Source organism: Daldinia caldariorum (assembly GCF_022478825.1).
Source record: "Daldinia caldariorum strain CBS 122874 unplaced genomic scaffold F4812scaffold_1, whole genome shotgun sequence".
NCBI lineage: Eukaryota > Fungi > Ascomycota > Sordariomycetes > Xylariales > Hypoxylaceae > Daldinia > Daldinia caldariorum.
In genome coordinates this window covers 1,752,152-1,775,124 of record NW_025953037.1, presented here as the reverse complement: position 1 = coordinate 1,775,124, position 22,973 = coordinate 1,752,152, and the positions used below count along the sequence as shown (strand labels likewise).

Below are 22,973 nucleotides of genomic sequence, written 5' to 3'. Positions count from 1 at the left end.
AGCTGGCTCCCCTTTATATAAGCGATAAATTCCCTGTAGTATCCACCTATCTACATATCCCTGACACCTTTCCTTCAAGAGAATCATAACCACAGCTAAACCATCCACCCGTTCGAATTCAGGTACATACCTATCAAGGATTTTCCTTTGGGAAGAGGACAATGGTATTTCGGAATTACTTACAGACCGTCTGACAGCTGGGTGATATGACGGACAGCGTAGCATCGCGTAAAGTAGGTAAAAGGTTCCAACAGATTGGGGGTTAGAAATGAGTTGCCTTGGCTGTTAAAAGGAACTTCGACTCCAAGTAAAACCCCCATTACAGGTACTTACCAGGTACCTAGGTAGGTACTTAGGTAGCTAATTTCTCCTCGCCCATGGTCCGTCCTGCTATATCATATAGTCCCTGATGGCAGATCCCATGAACCTGACTGGAACAGCAGTTGGTATAGTGTCTCTTTGCCTCCAGCTTTCAGGATATTGACGTTTTATATATGGGAATAACCCGCAATCATGCGTCTAGACATTTCTATCGAGGACTGTCAATAGCGTCTTGGCCATGGTGCGAGTATCACTAATTTGATGCCTTGAGTCAACCAGACACCTCGGACGATATTGACGCTCGTACACAAATAATTCCCCAAGACAACAGTGGTTCATGATCTTGTGTACCTACCTAATCCAAGGAGACTTAGAACGGTAAAGTTTTCATATACCTTAGATAGACTTTCTGTCAGCACGATGTTTTATTCGTCTGTTGGGAGATGAGCTCCGACTAAGTACTTTTACCCCAATTAACTGATTTTACTGTTCGTACGACTTCTTTCTTAGGTTTATAACGCGGGGCGAATGTCAGGATAGGGGCATCTTAATGTGCTCCGATACCGGTGAATACTCATGAAAAAAAGGAATAAAAAGAATGATTTACACGATAAGAAGCTAATAATATTAGTCACAATAAGCGCCCGGGATGCCCTGTTTTTTATCAATTTATTACGGAGCCACAAGAGATATTATGTTATATAGTATACCGCGACACCGTGCTCGAAACAAACCACCAAAAAGAAAAAAAATTAATAAGTATTAACTCCAAAAGTTCACATGAGCAAAATCAGGCTCCGTGAAGAGGGAGACCTGCCTGGTTGCGTTCGAGCTCTCGAGGCCGTCTACGCAAAAAACGGTTACCCGGTATACGGTGTGGGCAATGCGACAGGATTTCTACAGACGGACGATACGGCCTGGGTAGCCGAGGACGTTAACGGCACGATCACGGGCCATATCGCCCTTTATAAGGCTGATCCATCCGACGTATCCGCATCATTATGGTGGGAATTACATCCTGAAGACAAGCAACCTATCGCGGTACTAGGAAGACTATTCGTACATCCCGAAGCTCGCGGCGGCGGGATAGCAAACAAGTTGATGCAAACCGCTCTTGATGAAGCGCGGCGTCGGGGTCAAAGATTGGTCATGTTTGCGTTAGCCAATGTGCCGGACGCTATACGGATGTACCATCGGTTAGGCTGGGAACGCTTCGGGACTACGGTTTTCAGGTGGAAGGGGGACGGAGGTGAGGAGCGAGAGATGGATGCCCAGTGTTTTGCGAGTCCTGTCCTGGCCGATGAGAAGAAGTAAAAAAGCTTTGGGATCTCGCTTTGAGTCGGGTCAAACAATATCATACAAATATACCTCAGATCAGATAGACACGTGAATCTCTAACATCCTTTTCCGTTAGCGTATATCATATTCTTGTACCAACCTTAACAGAACCATAGTATATACTATATACAACCTAATCGCTGCTACTGGGAGAAGGATTAGGCATGTACCTAGTAGAGGATGAGCCTATCGACGATTAGTTATATCAAGATGATGATGTACTGCATAACGACCCACCATCGGCGATCTCCCGGACATAGTTACCCCTCATCTTGTCCAATTCGAGTATTAAAGGGCCTTCTAATCCCTCAAGACTATCCCTCTAGACTGCTATACCAATTTCTCAATCTTTCTGTCATCGACGTTTATAGTTTCTATTAAGCTCAAGCTCAAAGTTTTTTCCCATCGCCGACGCATCACCTCATCGGGTATGGTCTTAGAAGCACTTGCCATCATGGAGCTATCTCAGTATCAAGGTAACGTTGGACAAACGCATGGCGGGTGCTCGATGTTCTTCGACCTAGCTACTACCGCTTACTCCTCGGATATTTGGGGAGAAAGCAGGTAAACTGGGGAGAAGACGTCAGGGCTGAGATTACACCGTTCAAACTTGATCTGGATAATTCCAGCGAAAGGACATGCTGCTTCCCCTTCCCCCCTGTTAAGCCCGAACAGCTTCGTATTAACTATAGCAGTTTTTGATCCACCATGTCTACCGACAAGATCACGTTCTTGACCAACTGGCAAGCATGGAGCGATCCGCCGTAGAAGAGCATTTGCTAACGTCAGTAGGCACGCTACGCCGTATCACGCACCTCTTTATCTCGCTCAAGCCAAGGGGTATTTTAAGGACGAGGGTATTAAGGTTGCTCTTCTGGAGCCCAACGACCCCAGCGTATGGTCTAACAATGCTCTATTATGTGTGAATCTAGCGCTTATAACCTCGTAGGATGTCACCGAAATCATCGGCACCGGAAAGGTCGATCTCGGCTTCAAGGCCATGATCCACACTCTTGCCGTAAGATGCCATCGAATAGATGATCATTTACCTTGGGTCAAGCTAAGAATCGATGTATAGGCGAAAGCGCGTAACTTCCCAGTCCAGTCCATCGGATCGCTACTCGATGAACCCTTCACGGGTGTCGTGTACCTTAAGGACAGCGGTATTACCCCTGACTTCACGACACTCAAGGGAAAGCGAATCGGCTACGTAGGCGAATTTGGAAAGGTATGCGCATGTCCAGTTCGCTTCTATAGATCGCATATTAACTAGCCCTACAGATTCAGATTGATGAGCTTACCTCTCACTACGGCATGACTCCCGCCGACTACACTGCTGTTCGCTGTGGTATGAATGTCTCTAAGGCCATCATTAAAGGAGAGATCGACGCCGGTATCGGTCTTGAAAATGTGCAGATGGTCGAGCTCGAGGAGTGGCTCGCTTCTCAAGGCCGTCCCAAAAGCGACGTTCAGATGTTGCGCATTGACCAGCTCGCCGAGCTAGGCTGCTGCTGCTTCTGTACCATCTTGTACATTGGCAACGAGAAGTTCCTGTCTGAAAACCCGGAGAAGGTCCGTGCTTTCATGCGCGCAGTCAAGCGCGCGACCGACTTCGTCATCGCAGAGCCGGAGAAGGCGTACGCCGAGTACGTCGAGTTCAAGCCCATCATGGGCACCGAGCTTAACCGCAAGATCTTCGAGCGCTCGTTTGCGTACTTCTCCCGGGACCTCAAGAACGTCCGTCGGGACTGGGAGAAGGTCACCAAGTACGGCAAGCGTCTCGGTGTCCTGGACGAGAGCTTCCAGCCCAACTACACCAACTCGTTCCTGTCCTGGAACCTCGACGGCGAGTCTTCCGACCCGACCGGAGATCAGAAGCGCATGGCAGAACTGCAGAAGGACGTCGCCTCCAAGGGTGGTTTCCATCGTTTGGAGATCAACAGCACCCCTATTCAGGCTTAAGAAGGCTTTGTCATACTGCAGAGATGATAGTGTATCTCCTAGGAAAATGGGTTTTCGAGTGGATTCGCTCTTTAACCTGAAAGACTTAAGACACTCCTTGAAAAATATGCCGTGAGCCAGATAGTTTAGGTACTCTCCATACCTACACAAATAGTAACTAACATAAATTGGGTGAATTATTTTGATTTCGATTGATGTGACCTGTTATTCTTTATACTCTTTAAGTATTGCCGTGAATTGCTTTTCGTGTAAAGCGACTTGTAAAAGATTCCAATGATAATGTCTTGCCGTACGCGAGTTTGGAGCTCTTGGCGATGGGCAAATCGAACGGATCAGGATATGAGACTGCCGAGAACCGCAGAGAAAAAAACAAAACAAAACACAAGAAAAAGAAAAAGAAAGAAACTCATTGGCTCTTCCAGCTGGTTCATCCCCGTGTCATAAACATTGCCAAGCTCCCCTCCAAGATTGACCTGTGTCAAATCAATAAATACTATACGTTCACTCCACGGCAACAAGGGCAATAAATGCTGATCATTGATAAATACACCACCACCGCACACCTCGGTAAGGCCATAAAAACTGAAGCGATCAAGTTCAGAACTAATCCCATTCCGGTCGCGTTTTCACAACATCATCGTCATCAAAACCCCCCATCCACCCATCAACTTCAGAATCTCCCTTCGCTTTTTTTCTCTCTCTTTTTTGTTGGCGCGCTAGATTTGAGTCAATCCAAACCCAAGGCCCGCGGAAAGAAAACTATGGCTGATTGCGGACTTCCCTTCCCCGTCGTCTGCATCCAATGCGGTCGTGGCGTCGGCCTTTGCGGCATCAAGATCATCGGTAAGTTGACCCGCTATACGTCCTCCCCCGGGATTCCCGATGCCACCCCTCCCGGATCGATACATCTGTAAACAATTAAATCAACTAAACTATATATTTATGTCATGTAAATATAGGCCCGACCATTGGCTTCTGTGTCGCCGTATGCGCCGCAGTTATCTGCTGGCCTATTGCCCTTCTGTTTTGCTGCTTCACCGAGACGGGCAAGAAGTGAGTATAATTATTGTTCGTATTGCTTGTGGCACAGTTTAGCTCACAAGCAGCATCTAGATGGTTTTGGAAACCGTGCGACATCAACGCTCAAGTGTCAGACCTATTTCCTATCTGACCGGGGAAGAGCCATTAGGCCTCGAACGATTGATTTAGTCATGACACGAGCCGACGAGCCGACGGATATTAGACGGCTTTTGATGGATTAAGAGAAACGTAATCAGTGAAGCCACTAGCAAGCATGGAGCCATAGGGTTGAAGTCCTTGAAATAATAGTACAGCCTTCTCAAGTCTATTTCAATGTCATAAGCTAGATACCAGGTACCTATCTAATTAATTTAAGGCTAACTATTGTTGTACGCCTTCATCTGTAAACTTAGGTATCTATCTATCTTACCCTAGGGAGCATTGCGCAGAATGAGCATGACCGATATTATAACGCCAAGTATAGAGTTAGGTACTCATATAGTTATTTCGATGATCAGTAAAATACCTATCCATTTACCTTAGGTAGTTTGATGAGCTTATGATGCTACGAGATATGCAATATTTATAGATGATGTTGCTAGAGAAAGACGCAGTGTACTATGCTCCCTTAACCTCATCCGCTTGTTTGGCCCACCACACGTCTCCTATATTCATTAGGTACCGAGGTAGCCTATATGTCTTCCTAAGCTAAGCTCTACACTTATACTTATCATTAGCCAGAATATTGCAGGTGTCTTAAGACACGAGTACGTCCTCGAAGTCGACTTAGCAAAGATGTTAGGCTTCTTTTTACCAGGTAGGTAACTATCGGAACAGAGCAACCCACGTGCTTAAATAGAGGTACCGAAGGCGAAAGTTACACGATGGAGACTATACGTCTCCCCAAGTACGAAGACACGCAATACATATGTTTCAATGTCAGTTTACATTCGTTGAACATCACTTGTACTTACCTTCGTCTTAACTCACCGGTCAACTCAGCCGTATAATAGAACCTCGCCCGAGACTATTCGCGTGCTCGTATGATAGATAGGTGCTCGTATGATAGGTTTAGCTAATCAGTTCTCGGAGGTAAAGATGCCTAAAATTCTAACTCTTAGCAACTTCGTCGCGGGAATAGCGAATTCGAATGAGCAGATAGCTTGTCCGCTTCCGACGACGATGGCAGAGGAGACGCTAGGTCTCCTGACTCGTAAACCGGCACGTGTATCAGCTTGTGGGTACAACAAGTCTTTCGAGCCCGCCACATTTGATAGTCAAGCCCCTGCATAAGGCCGGCCTTACTCGAACTACTTGGGAAGCATCCACGCGGCAGCAAGCGTCCGCGCCTAGGTCGAAGACCGCCTAACAACAGTACGCCCCGGAGGCGTTTCAGACGAGGAGGCAACGAGACAAACAAGACCACAAGACAGGTTCCATGATTCAAGTCTACATGACCCTATGTGGATTAGAGCCAGGAACGGCTTGAGCCTCGGGCCCTCCAGCGTGGGTGGTACGCCGCATCAGGGCCCTTCTCTCGGGGCTATAGTCATTAGTTAACATGAGAGCGATGGTGTGTTGGTGGCATGCCGACACAGGCGCAAAGAACGAATATATAAAGGCCCCAAAGCCCATCGAACCCGTTCCTGCCTCCTCCTTCCTCTTTGATAACACACTCGTTGTCGTTCATTCTCTATTCCAACCACTCATTTTCGAAAAACGACTAGACAACTAGACAACTAGCAGGTCATTGCAGACTTGCGGCCTTTCATTGCCATAACGGCGTATTTCTTCCGCTCCTTCTTCCACGGTCAAGAAAGTGGTTTTGTTCCAAAGCCAAGATCTATCGTTTAGTATCACTTCATCGTATTGACATTCACGATATATTTTACCTCCATATATCCTTCCAACATGCATTCCTTCACCAAGGTCGTCGCTGTCCTCTCTTGCGTCCTGCACTACGCCGCCGCCTTCAGCGGGGACATGACCTACTACACGCCCGGCCTCGGCTCGTGCGGCCAGACAAACTCGGAGTCGGACGCCGTGGTAGCCCTCTCGCCCAGCCAGTATGCCGCGGACCCTCAACTCTGCGGGAAGAAGATCCAGATCCACATGGGCGGCAAGACTGCCGTAGCCACGGTCGTCGACAAGTGCCCCGGATGCAGCAGCGATTCCATCGACGTGTCGCCCACCGTCTTCCAGGAACTCTCGCCTCTGACCGTCGGTCGCGTCAAGGTCGAGTGGGATTTCACCACGTAAAAAAGTTATAAAAAAATAAAATTATAAAAAAAAGGAGAAGAAGAAAAGCCAACTACACTCACTACCTACTTGGTTGGGCTTCCCGGTCAGAAAGGAAAAAAGAAAAGACGACATCGTCGCTGGAACTTAGGATATGAGAGAGTCGAACAGGTTTTCGCAGGTGCTCTCTTGTTTCACGGAGGAATAAAGTGAAAATTTTTTTTCTTTTCTTTTCTGAATTTGTATTGCCGCGGCTATGGCTGGACCATAGACCTACGCGGCACGGATTAATTCGTACAATGAATATAGGAGACAGGAAAGATATCAACAACGACCAGCATGATGGATACGCCGCACCGAAACTTTTCGGTGCCGCTTTTATGAACGACGACATTCATTATAATATTATAGGGAATAAATAGACCCCAACTTACACATGTACCTGCTTGCGCTTCATGATACCTAGTTCTTTTAATCCTGACTATATAACCCGCTCAGTGTGTTTTCTATAGTGTTGATAATATGGAGAGGGGATGTCTTCTCTGTTGAAGGAAAGGACGGCATATGACAGCATGGGTGACTTAACAGAGTAACTACCTAAGCTCCTGCAGTAGAATACAAGAAATAGATAGGACAATACTCAAATAAGTATATAGTTGTGAGGTATCATTCTCAAAAAGGGGTAGGCCAAATGTACGATCTAACCACAAACTATAGCATTCATTACTAAGATTGACTAATAAGATTGATCATCATATATATTAAAAATTTTGGGTATCCTAGGCCAGACATTGATAATAACTAATCACGTTTCCCAACATCGTAGCCACATCACGATAAAAAGAGTAAGACATAAAGAGGTAAAAAGGTATCAAGACGCTTCAGTCATAATAAATTGATACAAGTCCAGCTTTAATGTCAAACCGCGCCGTCATGCATCCGCTCGTTGACGCCCGCCATTATATACCCAAATCCATTTTTACCCCGAACTCCTACGGAGAAAGCCTAATCCGCTTTCCGCTGCCCAGATCCGTCATTTCTCCTTTCCGTTTTGATGTGGTAGTCACCGACAATACAAAGTTGTGTTTTGGTGTCTGTTGTCCAGGGATGCTTGATAATCCGAGTCTGGAGTCTGGCGAGGAGACTATAGTCGCCTCCTCCGATACTAATAGTTTCCGTTCTTCGACAGTAATTGCCCACAGTAGTGTGATCAATACCTCTCGCGACGGTAAGCTGGTGCCGTCTGGCCACGTCTGCGGTCCACGGCTCTGGTCGCCCTTGATACCCGGGGATCCAACTGCCAGCTCCTCAACCCGATCATCGCGTCCCTTCTTAGACACCAACCGCAATAACTCCATCGTCGCATCCTTGAGCGGACGCGCCAAGATGGGGCTGCTGGTTAAGAGCTTCCGAAGGGATCTGATTCTCAGAGTCAAAAAGGCCGAAGGCTGGGTCCGGGTGTTCTTGGGTAACCGAGTCGCTTCCCGCGGTCGCGCCTGGAGCTGCGCCGCTGACATCGTCGGTGCTGAGGAACTGGTCGAAGTCGAAGTCCGGAAACTGGGGGGTCGAGTTACCAGCCAGATTATTGTACTCAAAATCGAGGGGGTCGGATGAAGGACTAAATTCGCCTTGAGAGCCCCACGTATCAACGTCAAAGGGTGCCGAAAGGCTGAAATCATTACCGAAGAGGCTGTCAGCAGCGCCTGAAGCTGCAGGAAGAGTGACAGTACTGGAGGCAAGGGTTGTCGCGAGGCCTTCCACGACTGCGGCACTTCCACTGACGGACACTGCAGGTCGCACAACACCGCTGCTGGATGTTGTGTCTCGTCGGAAGTAGCCGCAGGAGCGGGGACCGTCGCGACTTGTTCAGTCGTCGACGATTCGGGAAGAGTGTCAGGGACAGGGGTTAATTCGGGGGATAGAGAAGCAGGGTCGACAGTGCCGTCCTGTTCGGGCATGAGGATAAAATCATTCATCATGCCAGACTTGTCTTGAGCCGTGCCATCCTGAGATGAACCAAATAACGGCTGAGATAGTGTGAGTGGAGAAGGCTGAAAGCCATCTAAGGGGGACGAGCTCCGGCTGACACCGGAGCCTCGTCGAAGTTTATTTAATTCATCCATCAACATTTCATTAGTTTTCTGCTGGTTGAGCAAAAGTTCTTCCAGCTGACGATTCCTTTGTTCTAAGGCTTCCACCTCTTGACGCTTACGCTCACGAGAAGATTGGGCTGCACGACGATTCCTTAGAACTCGCTCGACTCGTCGTTGCTCTTTCTCATCTTCGGTCTTGGCCCGTTTCCTATTATTGCATGTTAGTTCGTCATGTTTGTTACTCTTGTGCTTAGGTGTAAAATCAAGTCATACCTCGGAGGTAGGTTAGTCTTGGGCTCGGGGAGGACCTGGCCCCACGACTTCCGCTTCTTGACCGGCTTCTTTTCCGGGTTTTCCGGAGCCGGGGAAGGGGTGGATTGAACTGATGCCGAGTAGGCAAGCTTCTCGTCGGTAGTTGACTGAGGAGTCATAACGCTCTCTAGAGGATTCAATGTAGAAGACGTAGCGAATAGAGAAGGGTATGCGTCGCCAGGTACTGAGAGGAGAGACTCGGCGGGAGAAGTCTCAAACTTTACTTGGGGAGCCGACGTTGTCGTTTGTTGTTCACTTTCCCAGGTAGCCATCTTTGATTTAGTGTGGCTTGTTGATAGGAGGACTTGATAAGTTCTTCTGGATGTAAACCCAAATGCAAACTAAGCTCTTTAGTAGCTATTTTCCTTAGTAGCTAGCTTGCTTCGGAATTTGTGTTTATTTGGGTTGTAGTCGCAGAAGATTATGATGAGTGGATGAATTATAAGCTGAAAGTAGAGAGGTGCCGTCCCAATTCCTCAATACAAATAAACAGCAAGTTTCACGCCTGCTAGTGCATTGTCCAGCTAAAGGGGTACAAGGATACGAGATGAGGATACGAGGATATGCGAATAAGTGAATGACTCAGCCTAGGCAACCAAGTCAGGTGAATGATAGTAAAGAGAACAATAAGGACAGCGTGGCCACTGGTCTTTAGTGTTGAACTCTTTTTTTGATTGGTGGGCTACTACTAGGTAGTTTTGGTGATGGTGGTTTTGGGGTTGTTGAAGCAGGACGAAGGAGACGACTGCCTCTCTTTATGTTCAACGTGTCCTGTAAGTTACGTTAGCCAAGTTATGTGGGTCAAGTGCCTGAGGCAGAAATAGCCCCCCCTATCCCCCCTACTAATTCTCGGATTTGTGCAAAGATGTGTCAGCCACGCTTGCTACAGGGTGCCACTGGTGGGGCCAAAGGAAGGCTACGTACCACCCCCCCCCCCCCCCTGCGCTAGTTTCCACTGTGTTGTGCTGTCTGCGTGTGTGTCTGCGTGTGTGCACCTTATCCGCTTGTGTTGCACAGGGATTAGGATTTCGGGGGCAAGAGGGAGGGAATGCCAGGGGTCGGTAGATCTGAACAAGGCAAGTGGATCAGTGCTACAGTACTTATCCCCTAACTAACGGGACTAACGGGACCTTGTTACATGCCGCAGTACCGCCAGATACCGCCGGTTCTCTCGTCCCTGAGTCCGTAATTCCACCATGGAACACTTCCTTTTCCATTCAGTTCCATTGAATAATATACGTCCGTCACCCGGCCCGGACGCGGTATTGTATATGATTTATATGATTTTATATGACGGGTGGTATTTTTATTACCTCCGTACCTGGGTGTATCAATGTTACATCCCTTTTCGAATTCGTGTAATTCTTCTCTAATCAATTAATCAATTTACTTCGAATCAATATGTTTGCCTTTTCCGTTACCTACCTAACTTAGGTAGGTACCAATCCACCGCCAGTTCTACCACCGAGTCCTCTTCTTCTGCTTCTTCTTCTTCTCCTCCTCCCCTTTCTAAGCAGAATAGGTAGACTAATCCGTATATCCACCACAAAAAGTACCGAAATGCATCAGAGAATGGAGACTGTTGTGTTGTTCAACTATCCTATCCTATCTCGTCATTCTACATTGCAGTAGTGTACTTGAATCCCCTTAGTGAAATTCTTAGGTTGATCCCCTCAGCCTCTGACTTTCGACACTGTCTCCACTAATCGAAGCCTATTTGGAAAGGCTTCCATGGCTTGGGGTGGTGGTTATTCTTAGCAACCAGCCTCGGCGGTCTGGGGAGGACCGGCATTGTTGGTCCAAAACTCATACCATACCGGGTATCAGCACGCCGCTGACTTGCAGCTTGATGTCTCTCACAACCCTAACTCTCACAAGAAAATAATAATTGTTGGGGATTATCACGGTATAGATAGAATATACGCCATCGCATTTTGATAGATGGAAGGATTTGACGGGAATAACATTCAATTACCACTCAAAAAACGACTTACAATTTAGCTTTTGCCACAAGATTTTCGCCCAGATTCCCAGATACATAGTAACTACCTCGATTAGAACGAGTCCTCGGATGCTTTCGGCTTTTTATGGTTAAGACAAGATCGAAGAAGCCTCCGCCAAAGATAAATCGAAAAGTTAATATATTTACAATTAATCGATATCTGGGGTATTAGCCTGTATTGCTGCTGAGCCAGTATGACCGGTGAGCCGCGGCGGGACGACTACCGAAGCCGCCTTCCGAACTCAGCTCACCATGTGGCGTCCTAGACATTTCCTAATAATTTCAACGTTGGTAGAGGAAAATGCGGCACATGCGACACGCTAATAAGACTTGGTTATCACCAGTCTATACCGATCGAGATTTAGATTTACTAAAGTTATGTCAGTATACGGACCGGGCTTGAAAGATTCTACCTATTTGGAATCCCGCGATCCTTCGATACGACCTACTATGTACAGCCAAATTTGGTCGTTATAGAAGCGTTGGTTGGTACGATAATACGCTCCATTAGCTTTGAAGAAAATTGCACCATCTAAAGAATTACTAACAGTCGCGTTCATGTTTCTGTCTATAGACGTAAGACAGACTTGATCGTTCGTTTCAAGGTTACTGCTTACCTCCTAGGTACACGAAGACATACTGAGGAAAATGAGATATTTTGCCATGTACCCTGAAATAGGGAGGCCAATTAGCTTATCGCTTATCGTCTTACCTTTTGTCTATCGTCTTGCCTATTCTGTAGTACGCCGCCGAGAAATACAAGGTCTCGGCCGTGTAATTTCAGTGAAGCCGCAAACCCGCAGGGTACTTAATACATACATAGTGTAAGCTTAGGTCTAACTAACATCGAGAGTTCTATAATTACTACATCGAAAAAGACCGTTGATCTCGCACAGCCCGATCGATCGCATCTTTTGATAGAGTTAGGTATACTAAATCTAGGTATAGAGATCCAAGAGTCCTTGCAAAGGTGAGTTTGCTTTTTAGCATTAGCTAGTTGACCAATCGCGTTTTCCAACTTATACCTGATTTGAATCTATTCACTTTGGGATTTTATAATAGTTACATTCGTCTGTTAGGGCTGATCTAATGGCTTCAGCATTGTGATAAAGGATTGGTTAGTCTTTACGCCTTACCACACTCAGCCCCCCTTCACAGCCGCTCACTCGCATCAAAATGTAATTAGATTCAATTTTTAGTAGCATCGTGCGATGCTAGTTTCAATTTGAAGTTACAAGCAAGCAAGCAAGGAAGTAAGCTCAGTAATGCGGCTTTCTGTGCGATGTACGCATAGAAGTTTGTACAATACAATTACAAAAAGGAAACAGAAGATGAACAGCCGAAAATGAAACGTCAAATCTGCAAAGTGTCTAACGTAAACCACAAGTCAGCGGTCCACGGAAAATACATACAAAATACGTCTGTGCGTAACCGTGCACTTTAATAAGAAAAATTCCTATTAAAATTCAGTTTTCGAATTTAAATAATTGCTTATATTAATATAATGAAGATATTTTTTATAAATTCTGTTTTATTTTTTTAAATTAATTAAATTGAAAAACTAAATATAAAGTAAATAATATTTTTATTTTATTATAACTTATATAATAATAATATAATTTTTTTTCAATTTTTCTATACTTTATAATTATAATTAAATATAACATACTTAAATTTGGGATTTTAATATGTAATATTCGTAAAGGTATGAATTTTTGAAAATTATTAGTTTTAAGTTATATATGGTGTTGGACCGCTGACTTATGGTTGACGTTAATTACAGTAAATAAACCTTCTATCTGCCTGTGAGCCTGTAACTCTTTGACTCGAGTTCCAGACACCTGCCGCTTCGAATTGCGCGTCTGAAGTTCCGCACGCTCGGATGTTCTTTCGCCATTTCCCTGTCCCCGTTTCTCCAATCGATCGCAGTGGTGGATTGTGGGCCACTCCAAATATGGAATCCCAAGAATTCGCAATCATCCCCGCAAACCCAGATTTAATCAACCGAGAGATCGGAACGGAGGCGCGACATCTCTCCATCATGTACAACATCTGAATCCGTAATTCGAGGTGGGAATTACCTTAGGTACACTACAAAAAGTGCACAATTCACGTGGAGAGAATGACTGAATGATTAGTGATGTGTATTTCTCCAATATATCAACTTACTCCAAAAGCGGGAGTATTGACTAAATACGCCGAATGATGATCTTATTGGCTGTACTCAAGACACAGGCTTATTCTGCTATAACCTCTAAGACATGACTATTAGCTCACATAGCTCATAGTAAGCACGAATCGTTCGAAGGTCAAACCACTAAGGCCGGTAGAAGTCAAGTACTATGGCGAGTCGGACGAGACGGCGAATCTTCGCACGACGCCTGTTTCAGGAAATTGTGGGTAGGCCCAGATGGCCCAGATGTTCTAGTCTCACGCCAATCAGGTTGGTGTCAGTCCGCTCACCCCTTTTTGCTCCCTCCCGCCTCCCGCCTCCCGATAGGGGGAATTCAAACGAGACCGTATTTGAACACGAGGCCCTCCTTGATTATGCAACACGATCTGCTAGCGATGATCTAAGAGGTATCTACTACCTACTCCGTAGTATAGGTATCCAAATAGCTTCCACGATATATCGTATTGTCAATAGCTTAAATAACTTTGCTTGCCATTCGAATAAGGAACTACTGATAGACAATCCGACAAACAATTTGATAACGCTGAGCAATTACTTTGTAAAAAGGATCGCAATGCGAGCACTTTCCTATCTCGTTTCTGTGCGTTCCAATATCGTTTCTAGGCCTCACGTCATGCTTTAAGCTGACGATAGACCGGTCGATATACTAATGTACTAACTAGTTCTTATTTGAAACTATGCGATGGCCCAATCGTGTCGAGGTATTCAAAATGATCTCAGTGAATAGGGGTAGCAGTTGAAAAAGGCAGGCTATTCGAAAATCAAAGGACTCGGCATGTGTGGAACTTTTATTAATCGTTTCGAAAGCAATTACGAAGACTATTACGTACTCGATCACGATCTTGTAAAGGGGAGGGAATAGAAGAATAGTACCATCCCTGGAAATACACTAGTGTAGACAGCAATTACAATATTCACTTCATCTGCCTTTCTTCTGCGTAGTTTGTTTCGTAGAAATTGGGCCCCTTGAGTTAATTGTAGGTCGTAATTTTGTAGCACATCTCAGAGTCTTATCTCGCCTCGAGTTTGCTTGCAACAGCTAAATGAGTTATTAATCGAAAATCAGGAGCGACTCAAACACCTAAGGTAATGATTAGATAAATTGTCTTTGCAAACTGCTTGCTTCCGCAGATTTAGTGACGCCTTTCTAAGACAAAATGTTATCGATAAGGTCTGTGGCTAATTAAACATGGCTTGAAGGCTTGTGGCTTAGAAGATACTTCGAATCAAAAGCTTGCATACATGTAATGAGGTTAAGATATTGTAGTGTACAATGCTCTTGTACCTTATCTCTACAGCGAAATCCACCCAAGTGCGTCATTCGCTGACTTCCATTTGCCCCCACCAACAAGGAAACACCGCGCCGACTTGAGAGTCCAGACCGTGAATCGCAAACTCCATCTACCTCTTATCCTTAGGTAACCATCACAATCCGATCCGACGACGTTTTCCTAAGCTCCTGAGATATTGAAATACTTCGATATCTACTTAGATTAATCCGCCGACCGAACATTCCGATCCGATAGAAACCAACTACCCTCCCATCGTCCTGAATTATCAAAACCTCGGTCAAGATGTCCAATCGACAACTCGCCCGCGACATGCAAGTCGAGTTTCAGGCTCGCGTACGTTTCTCTCCGTTCTATATACCTACCTACCTACCTACCTACCTACTTAGCACCGCTAGTATAAGAGAAGAAGAAAAAAGGGGAGGAAACTAATATATCAATCCTCCCGATATAGTTCCAAGCGAAGCAAGCGCGCCGCGAGGCCCAGAAGGCAGCGAAGCAGGACCCGCTGCTCAAGAAGCAGATACAGGACCTGCTGAAGAAGGGCGACACGGCTAAAGCCTACCAGAAGGCCAAGATGCTGCTCTCGAAGCAGGCCCTCGCCCAGCAGATGGACCAGATGGCCGACATGGCCGAGCTCAGCGTCGCCCAGATCCAGGCCAACAACGCCATGAACCGCATGACGCACATGATGGGCCAGTCCTCGCGCACCATGACCGCCGCCCAGCGGAACATGAACCCCGAGCGCGTACGTTTTCGCCTCTCTTCTTCTTCTTCTTAACTATATACAATATTCCCGACCTGTATAATACATATATATATAGAAAAATGGCAGACGCTAACGGCTTAATCCCCGAAACGATTATAGACCCTCATGACGCTCGAGCAGTTCAAGCAGCAGAACGAGGAGTACGCCGTCAACAACGGCATCTACCAGGACGCCATCTCCCAGACCACCTCGCAGCAGGTGTCCGAGGACGCCGTCCACGAGCTCCTCGGCAAGCTCGCCGACGACGCCGGCGTCCAGCTCAACTCCCAGCTCAACTCCGCCCAGCCCAGCCGCGCCGAGCCCGCTACCCCACAGGCCGCCGAGCCCACCGCCGAGGAGGAGGACGCGCTGCAGCAGCGGCTGCGTGCTCTAAGAGCGTAAGGAAAATAAAGAAAAGGCTCCATAGTGATGGTGGTGGTGGTGGTGGTAGAGGGAGCCGAGACGAGGGACGGAGAACGCGCGGCAGGGAAGTACCTAAACTAGGGAGAAGCCGCTGGCTCGAGTACCGGCATGAATACCTACGTTAGGTACGTTTGTATATGCGCGGGGTACGATGACAAGAGAAGGAGGATTGTGAGCGGGAGAAAGTGGTTTTTAGCATCTTTTTTTTTCGATTGGGCACGGGGATGGCAGACTTTGCTTGCTTCGCATTACGACATAAGGGGTTCCGTATGGCGTTCCGGTTTTTGTGTCTTCTTTTTTTTCCTCTTTTCTCCTTTACCAGTGTTGATGTTATAATGCTTAAGGCGTAGAATAGAACTCGTTTATGAGAGGTATCAAGTTGAGATTTTTAATTACATGGAAGCCGTAGGACTTTGATGTCCACTTGGTACTATTGTTTTACTTGCATATTACTGAACGTGTGTATTTCATGTAGTATATACTGAAATATACCTATCGGCACCCTCCAGTACACAGATTAGCAATATGTAGTTGGGTCATGGCTTTTACTACATCTTATGGTGGGAGTGTAGAACTCGAAGTGATGACGATAATCAAGTCGACTTTCAAACTATTGTTTTGCCATAATTCGAAATTGCCTATATATTTGCTAAGACATCCCAGATAGAGACAATCTCCATTGATGGTGTGACTAGCATGGAATAAAAGAACCACGCATACTATACCGCTGTGCTACTCTCATTTATACCTTCATGCAGACAGGCAGGTAAGTATTCGTCGATAGTTCATGTCGTTTACGACGCAAAGTGGCCACTAAACCTACCCGTTCAAGGAAACGTTACAATTCAATATAATTAGTCCATGCCATTATAAATAAACGTGCTATGAACATCGATAATCTCAAGGGTTTATTAATTTTTCGAATAAAGCACCAACAAACCTTTCTAGGCCATGGCCTTAACCACAATTACTTCCAACCTGCAACTTGCATAGTAACATCAATTATTCCACAGTCACTTGAAACACACAAACCATTGAGTAGACGGATAATTCCATTTCATATAAGGATCATTCATAGCCGTCGTATCGGTCATACCCCATTACCTTTTGTAAATACTATAGCAACATCAAGTACCTATACACACTTTGAGCCGATTGTCTGACGCCTACATGCCAAGGTCCCCCGTTCCCCTTCCTCCAGACAGGCGATGGAATAACTACATGTACAAGCTAGCAACGGCGGTGATATCTCTCTTGATCATCTCCTGCGCAGTCTGCATCTTCTGATACAGCTCGGGGTCGCCGATGATCCTAGCCGCGTTTTTGACCTCGCGGCAGGTCTCGTCCAGCCGCGTGATGGTGCGTACGATAGTGCCCTCGAGCACGTCCGTCAGGTCCGTGATGTTTTTGAAGCTCATGCCGCGCGCCCACTCGTACACGACTTCCATGAGGCCGAAGCGGGGGCGCGATACGAAGTCGTTGCTATCCTCTGCGCTCTGTATGACTTGGTGTTCCGTTTGCACGGTATTGACCTTCTCGCTGATTTCAATGATTGTCTTCATACCGCGCTCTAGATTTCCTGTAAGATTAGGTACTGATTCTGTCTTCTCCTGGAATACGAAAGCGGAGAGAAGAGCGGCTATTTCTGCTGGTTCGTAGTCCGCGAGTACATTGTCAAGGATGAGTTCGGTAAGAACAAGTTCATCAGCCGAGTGGATCTCACAGGCAACCTTGCCCTTGAGTAGAATCCGGGTATCGGAATCAATGAAAGAGAGATCTTCCAAGACCTGGATACGCTGTTCGTAGTCTGGAAGTAATTGCAGGTTTTGATCTGCGAGAGACGAGCGGAGGGATGAAATGTGCTCCTTGATAAGCCATTGATCATGGCACATGGCGTACTGACGCTTCTGTTAGTTCAAAACAGCGCAAGGGATAAAAAAAGGGAATTTTTAACTTACGTGCTTCAAAAAGTTCTGACAATAAGTTGTAGCGGAATTTTTGATAGTTACTTCTTCCTTTCGGCGCTTCTCGATGATTTCCTGCAACTGTAGGCTTTTGATCTTCGCAAAGCTGATCTCGTTCCACATATCGGTCTCCCAGGTCTTGCAAATATTTAACATACGTTCTTCCGCCTTCCGACGCAAATCTCCTCGCTCGAAGTAGTCGGGTACAATCCCGGTGGTTAGCTTTCCCGTTAGGCACTCAATATCGCTAAGTGGCACATGAACGGCTTTTCCGACGATGGATTTCTTGTTTCGTGGGAAGGGCGTATATAACTGTCGGAACGTATCAACGAAAGGTAGTAAATCGGTCGAGTCGCGGTTCTCACGGTTAGTCTTGATCTCGAAGACATGGACGGTAGGTTGACCCGCTGAGTTCTTCGTGCTAACGCCGTTTGACAGGAGGATTCCTGGAGTTCGTACACCATCTCTATTCCAAACAACAAGCCTTGAGGATGCAAAAAATTTCTTTCCAATAGGAATGGACGCAAGACCCTTATACAGCTCCTGCGTTAGTTGCTTGTAGTTCATCGATGCCTGGTGACATTCATCTAAAGACGGGTCGCAAATTTTACACGCCTCTCGTTTGACTTTAGCTAAATCAGCTTCTGATAGCTTAACAGCTTTCTCATGTTCTGGAAGTAGCTGTTGAGTGGCGTGCTCGGAGAAGCTGCGCTTAATCATTTCTTCGATCTTCAACGCCTCTACTCTTAGCAGGTTTAGAATCATATTGTAGGTCAACCTGAACTGGGATCTCAGCTTGCTAGGCGGATCTAGTATCATTTTCTGAAGGTCAGCTACGGGTGGCGCTTCGTCCATGCTGCCAGGAGGGACGATAATGACAGACCCAACAGGATCAAGTCCACGACGACCAGCTCTGCCAGCCATTTGGGTGTATTCGCCCGGAAGGAGATTTCGAAAAGAATGACCATCGTGCTTTCGATAACCGGAAAACACTACAGTCCTGGTTGGAAGATTCAGACCCATGGCAAAAGTCTCTGTCGCAAAGAGTACCTTGACCAAGGTCTGGGCAAATAGGATCTCGACAATTTCCTTGACAATCGGTAAGAGACCGCCATGATGCACAGCAATACCTCGACTTAAGAGCTCTCGCAGGCGAATAATCTGAGGTAAAACTCGATCTTCTGGTCGTAAACGTGCTATCGACTTCTGAATGATCATGTGGATGTGGCTTTTCTCCTGAGCAGTTGTGAAGTCCTGGTTGCTTAATGCATCTGCATTTTCCTCGCACCTCTTCTTGGAGAAGACAAATATACATGCGGGGAGCAGATTTGACTTCTTTAAGAATTGCACAAGGTGAACCCAGAGATTCTTGTCCTGGTTGGCAGATGAAAAGCCTCCTGGCCGCCCAGCTCGACCCATATGGCCAGGCGCATGACTAGCTCTCTGGGGGCCTCCTCTGCCTCTTTGCTGTCCTCCGCCACGCTGGCCACCACGTTGTTGGCCGCCGCGTTGAGGCCCTCCCCTTTGGTTGCCTCGTTGATTACCTCCACCGCGAGCAGCTGGAGCCGGGAGAACTTTATCTTTTCCGCGTAACGCCTGGTCCGCTTCTTTCCATCCCTTCTCGAGGAATTTCTTTTCATGATCAACAATCTTGTGGATATTCTTGCCAGCCCACAGATAGTGTTCTAAGGGCACAGGCCGCTTTGGTGTCGAAATGACGTATATATCCTTCTTCTTGGTCCTACCAACCCAGGAGGCAAATTCGTACGTATTTGGGACAGTTGCAGATAATAGAATTAGCGAAACATGCTCTGGAAGCATAATGATGACTTCCTCCCAGACTACACCACGCTCGAAATCATTCACGTAGTGAACCTCGTCAAAAATGACAAACTCGACATCTCGAATTAAATCGGCACCTCTGTACAACATACTTCTGAGAATCTCTGTAGTCATAATCAAACAGCTCGCTTCAGGATTGATCTGAACATCTCCTGTTAAGATGCCAACTTCGTCAAAAGTCTGTCGGAAATCGCGGAATTTCTGGTTGCTCAGAGCTTTTATAGGCGAGGTGTAAATGGCTTTGGTCATATGTTTTGCAGCTAATGCAATGGCATATTCAGCTACCACTGTCTTGCCGGCCGACGTATGCGCTGCAACAAACACGGAATCACCACCTTCGAGATGATAGATGGCTTCCTTCTGGAACGTGTCAAGTTCGAATGGCCACTCTCTGGCCATGTCGGGAACAAGCTCTCTGAAATTGGTAATATCACGGTTGATATCCACCATATGCGCCCATTCTCGGCCAGCTTTCCTTGCCTTCGCTGATGCAAGGTTACCATGCGGTTCCAAAGCTGGGAACTCGACAGGAAGTAGTGTGTCAATGTCCTCGGAATCTTCCTCATCGGCCTCCTCTTCGATACCGTTGGTGTCTGCATGCCCGTTGGTATCTTCAGTTTCGGGTCCTTGGTCAGGCTCTTGATTAAGCTCAGCTTCGATTGCCTTTGCTTCTTTCTCGTCGACCTTGGATTTCTTTTTGCTGAAATCAATTCCCCTCTCCATACCCGGGGCTACTTGGAGAAGACCACCCTCGGTACCCAATTTGATAACACGTTCCAGCTTATTCTGAGTACCGGTAGCGCCGGGACGTGACAGCTGATCTTCAAGAGCAGCGGTTGCTTCAACACCTTCCAGTCCACCGGGTGCGAATGGGAAGAAGCCAGCAGCTCCACGCACAAATTCAGCACGACTTCCAGGTTTACGCATAAGAGAAGTCGAGTTTTTGGCCGTGGCGCTGTTTGCCGGTACGGTCACATTCTGATACCCGGTCACTCGACCTTCGAGACCTTGACGTTGGAAACGTGTGACGGTTCGAGTCTGAGTAGGCGCAATACGGAACAACTCGGTAAGATCTGTCGGACTGTCCCATCTTTGCTGGAGTCTGTTGAGCCACTCTGTAGAGAATTTGTTGGAGGGAGTTAGAAATTTCTGTTCGAGCTCTGCTTTCAACACGGTTGGATCTTGTTTGAATCTCTTGCGGGGGCCTTGTTGGAAGAGGATATCGTCTATGTTGGTATCGTCGCTGATGCGAAGCTTTTGAATAGCTTCCACCAGATCTGGAGACGCCATACTTCTTTGAGAAGATGGTTTGGAGTTAAAGAAGCAAACAACTCCAAACAATCGTGAGGGAAAGCTTAGACTTGTACCATTTAAAATGACGTTTGCGATGTGTGAAGTTAGTGCACTGTTGTTAGTGGGTTGGTGGGATGTAGCAGCTTGGAGCAAGCTTAGAGCAGCTTACATGCCTTATCAAATCAAGTCAAACCAATCATTTTGGCTTGCTGTCTACTGTCGACCTGCCTGTCTGTGCCCGACGGGTTTTATCGATAAGGAATACCACCCCAATACCTACAGAGACCAGTTTTACTCCAAATCAAGAAGTCGTGTATAAATTATAAATAACTACAGGATAATCCATCTTATGAATTTATACCGTCAAATTATTTACACTCGTTAACGTGCCCAAGGTATAAAACGCAGCCTAAACGCCCCTTGCATGCATCATTATACGATAACTCATACCCAACCGGGCGGATTTTACTAGTATCCTTACCATAATCCATCCATCTCTGCCATGGCTTCCTCTTCATCTGCATCTGCTACTTTGTCATCTATCTTCTTTGTCTCTTTCACCGTTACCCCTACAGGTTTCTTCTCCTGTCCCTGAGCTTCCGCTTCTGCCATTAACGCGTCTAAATCGTCTTCATCATTATCCAAGCTGGGCTGTGCCGATTTGGTTTCCGGATTAGAGGTTTGCTTTGGAGGTTCTTGGTAAGCTTCGGCCTCGGCCATAAGTGCATCTAAGTCATCCTCATCTGGCTCGTCTCTTGGTTGGCTTGGTTTACTAGCACCATTGCCGAATATAGAGGTAGGTTTCGTGTGTTGTGCTTCTTCTTCAGCCATCAGAGCGTCTAAGTCGTCTTCGTCGGGCACGTCACCGTTTCCAGATACCGGTTTACTAGTAGGCTGTGTTATTCTCGGTGCTCGTGGCGTGGCGCCGTATATATCGTCATCGTCATCGGGTACATCGTCCCGCATAGGTGTCTGCGCCTTTTCACCTCCCCGGTCCTCAAATATGGGAGCAATCCTAGCAGGAAATACTGCGGGTGCGCGCTCTTCGGGTTGATCGTGCAATTCGCCAAAAAGGTCATTGTCGTCGAGCCCAGCTGGCTTAGGTTTCCCTTCCTCGATCCACTCCATACGCTTCATGCGCATATATTTCTTGTGGCCTGCTTTTTCTGCCATGGCTGCGGCATCCAAAAACTTGGCTTTGGGAAATAAGTCGTCGAACCATAACTGATAGAATGAGAGAAGCCTAGCGGCGTCGGAGAACTAAAGTATTGTTAGATACCAGTTATGGATATCTTGTGAACATATACCTAATATATAGGGTATTCGTACTTCATGTCCCTTGCCTTTGAACTTCAAATCTCGGGCTTTTCTTCGTAATCTCGGAATGCCTTTCTCGGATAAGAGTCTATAGTTGATGAGCTCCCATTCTCTCTAAATAATACCAAGTATTTGCCAGTGATGCATACCTGCTTTCATCTAATTTAACAATTGGTGCTCTGACTTTCTTCTGAATGGCTACTTCTTCGTCAATTCCCAGACCGGTAGCATCTTTGCGTTTCTTAGACCGCGCGGTATCATTGCCAGGAGCTTCGTTCCCGGATTCTGCAAAAGGGTCGTCATCGACGTCGTAATTGTCTATATCCGTATTTAATGGTCTTTTCAGTGTCGAAGATGACTTCTGTGCACCTTTTGACGCCATTTTTATAGTATGGACTGGTAGGTGAAGTTGCGATTTTGTAAGTGATAGAAGCAAGCCGGTAAGACGCGTCGCATAACTAGAAGACGCGATTTGACGTGGGGCCTTTTTGGTAAAGTTAAATTGAATTCTTTTGATGGAGGCAGCTTTGGAGCTAGAGAGAGGTACGTACCTCCTACGAATATGGACCTAAGTGGATTTACCCCGCTTAAATAATCAATCATGAGATATATATTGG

General features: G+C 46.5%; 8 protein-coding genes across 8 annotated transcripts; 5 read left to right on the top strand and 3 right to left on the bottom strand.

Moving 5' to 3' along the window:
• The first annotated feature begins 940 nt into the window (after window positions 1–940).
• F4812DRAFT_19173 (acyl-CoA N-acyltransferase) lies at window positions 941–2,120 on the top strand. The gene has a single exon (XM_047930137.1). It carries the CDS (start codon window positions 1,102–1,104, stop codon window positions 1,633–1,635), a length of 534 nt encoding a protein of 177 aa, XP_047794930.1. The 5' UTR covers window positions 941–1,101; the 3' UTR covers window positions 1,636–2,120.
• F4812DRAFT_409675 (NMT1 protein) lies at window positions 2,031–3,797 on the top strand. Its single transcript, XM_047932456.1, has 5 exons — window positions 2,031–2,087; window positions 2,355–2,554; window positions 2,609–2,677; window positions 2,738–2,887; window positions 2,941–3,797. The coding sequence occupies exons 3-5, from the start codon at window positions 2,660–2,662 to the stop codon at window positions 3,619–3,621; spliced, it is 849 nt and encodes a 282-aa protein (XP_047794929.1). The 5' UTR covers window positions 2,031–2,087; window positions 2,355–2,554; window positions 2,609–2,659; the 3' UTR covers window positions 3,622–3,797.
• A 585-nt stretch (window positions 3,798–4,382) lies between these two features.
• Window positions 4,383–4,792, top strand: F4812DRAFT_454428 (uncharacterized protein; the record flags this gene model as incomplete). The annotated part of the gene is made up of 3 exons (XM_047936645.1): window positions 4,383–4,464; window positions 4,581–4,674; window positions 4,735–4,792. The coding sequence occupies 3 exons, from the start codon at window positions 4,383–4,385 to the stop codon at window positions 4,790–4,792; spliced, it is 234 nt and encodes a 77-aa protein (XP_047794928.1).
• Window positions 4,793–6,552: 1,760 nt separating this feature from the next.
• On the top strand, window positions 6,553–6,900 carry F4812DRAFT_454427 (RlpA-like double-psi beta-barrel-protein domain-containing protein-containing protein; the record flags this gene model as incomplete). The annotated part of the gene is made up of 1 exon (XM_047936644.1): window positions 6,553–6,900. One exon carries the CDS (start codon window positions 6,553–6,555, stop codon window positions 6,898–6,900), a length of 348 nt encoding a protein of 115 aa, XP_047794927.1.
• Window positions 6,901–7,871: 971 nt separating this feature from the next.
• F4812DRAFT_454426 (uncharacterized protein) lies at window positions 7,872–9,556 on the bottom strand (the record flags this gene model as incomplete). The annotated part of the gene is made up of 4 exons (XM_047936643.1): window positions 7,872–8,156; window positions 8,224–8,608; window positions 8,662–9,180; window positions 9,246–9,556. The coding sequence occupies 4 exons, from the start codon at window positions 9,554–9,556 to the stop codon at window positions 7,872–7,874; spliced, it is 1,500 nt and encodes a 499-aa protein (XP_047794926.1).
• A 5,075-nt stretch (window positions 9,557–14,631) lies between these two features.
• F4812DRAFT_409653 (Snf7 family protein) lies at window positions 14,632–16,546 on the top strand. Its single transcript, XM_047932455.1, has 3 exons — window positions 14,632–15,105; window positions 15,224–15,517; window positions 15,638–16,546. Exons 1-3 carry the CDS (start codon window positions 15,055–15,057, stop codon window positions 15,917–15,919), a joined length of 627 nt encoding a protein of 208 aa, XP_047794925.1. The 5' UTR covers window positions 14,632–15,054; the 3' UTR covers window positions 15,920–16,546.
• A 380-nt stretch (window positions 16,547–16,926) lies between these two features.
• On the bottom strand, window positions 16,927–21,352 carry F4812DRAFT_409651 (antiviral helicase). The gene is made up of 2 exons (XM_047932454.1): window positions 17,899–21,352; window positions 16,927–17,838 (listed from the first exon to the last, which is right to left on the bottom strand). Exons 1-2 carry the CDS (start codon window positions 21,034–21,036, stop codon window positions 17,158–17,160), a joined length of 3,819 nt encoding a protein of 1,272 aa, XP_047794924.1. The 5' UTR covers window positions 21,037–21,352; the 3' UTR covers window positions 16,927–17,157.
• F4812DRAFT_409649 (Swi3-domain-containing protein) lies at window positions 21,335–22,961 on the bottom strand. The gene is made up of 4 exons (XM_047932453.1): window positions 22,908–22,961; window positions 22,506–22,840; window positions 22,369–22,444; window positions 21,335–22,299 (listed from the first exon to the last, which is right to left on the bottom strand). Exons 2-4 carry the CDS (start codon window positions 22,736–22,738, stop codon window positions 21,517–21,519), a joined length of 1,092 nt encoding a protein of 363 aa, XP_047794923.1. The 5' UTR covers window positions 22,739–22,840; window positions 22,908–22,961; the 3' UTR covers window positions 21,335–21,516.
• Between the last annotated feature and the right edge of the window lie 12 nt (window positions 22,962–22,973).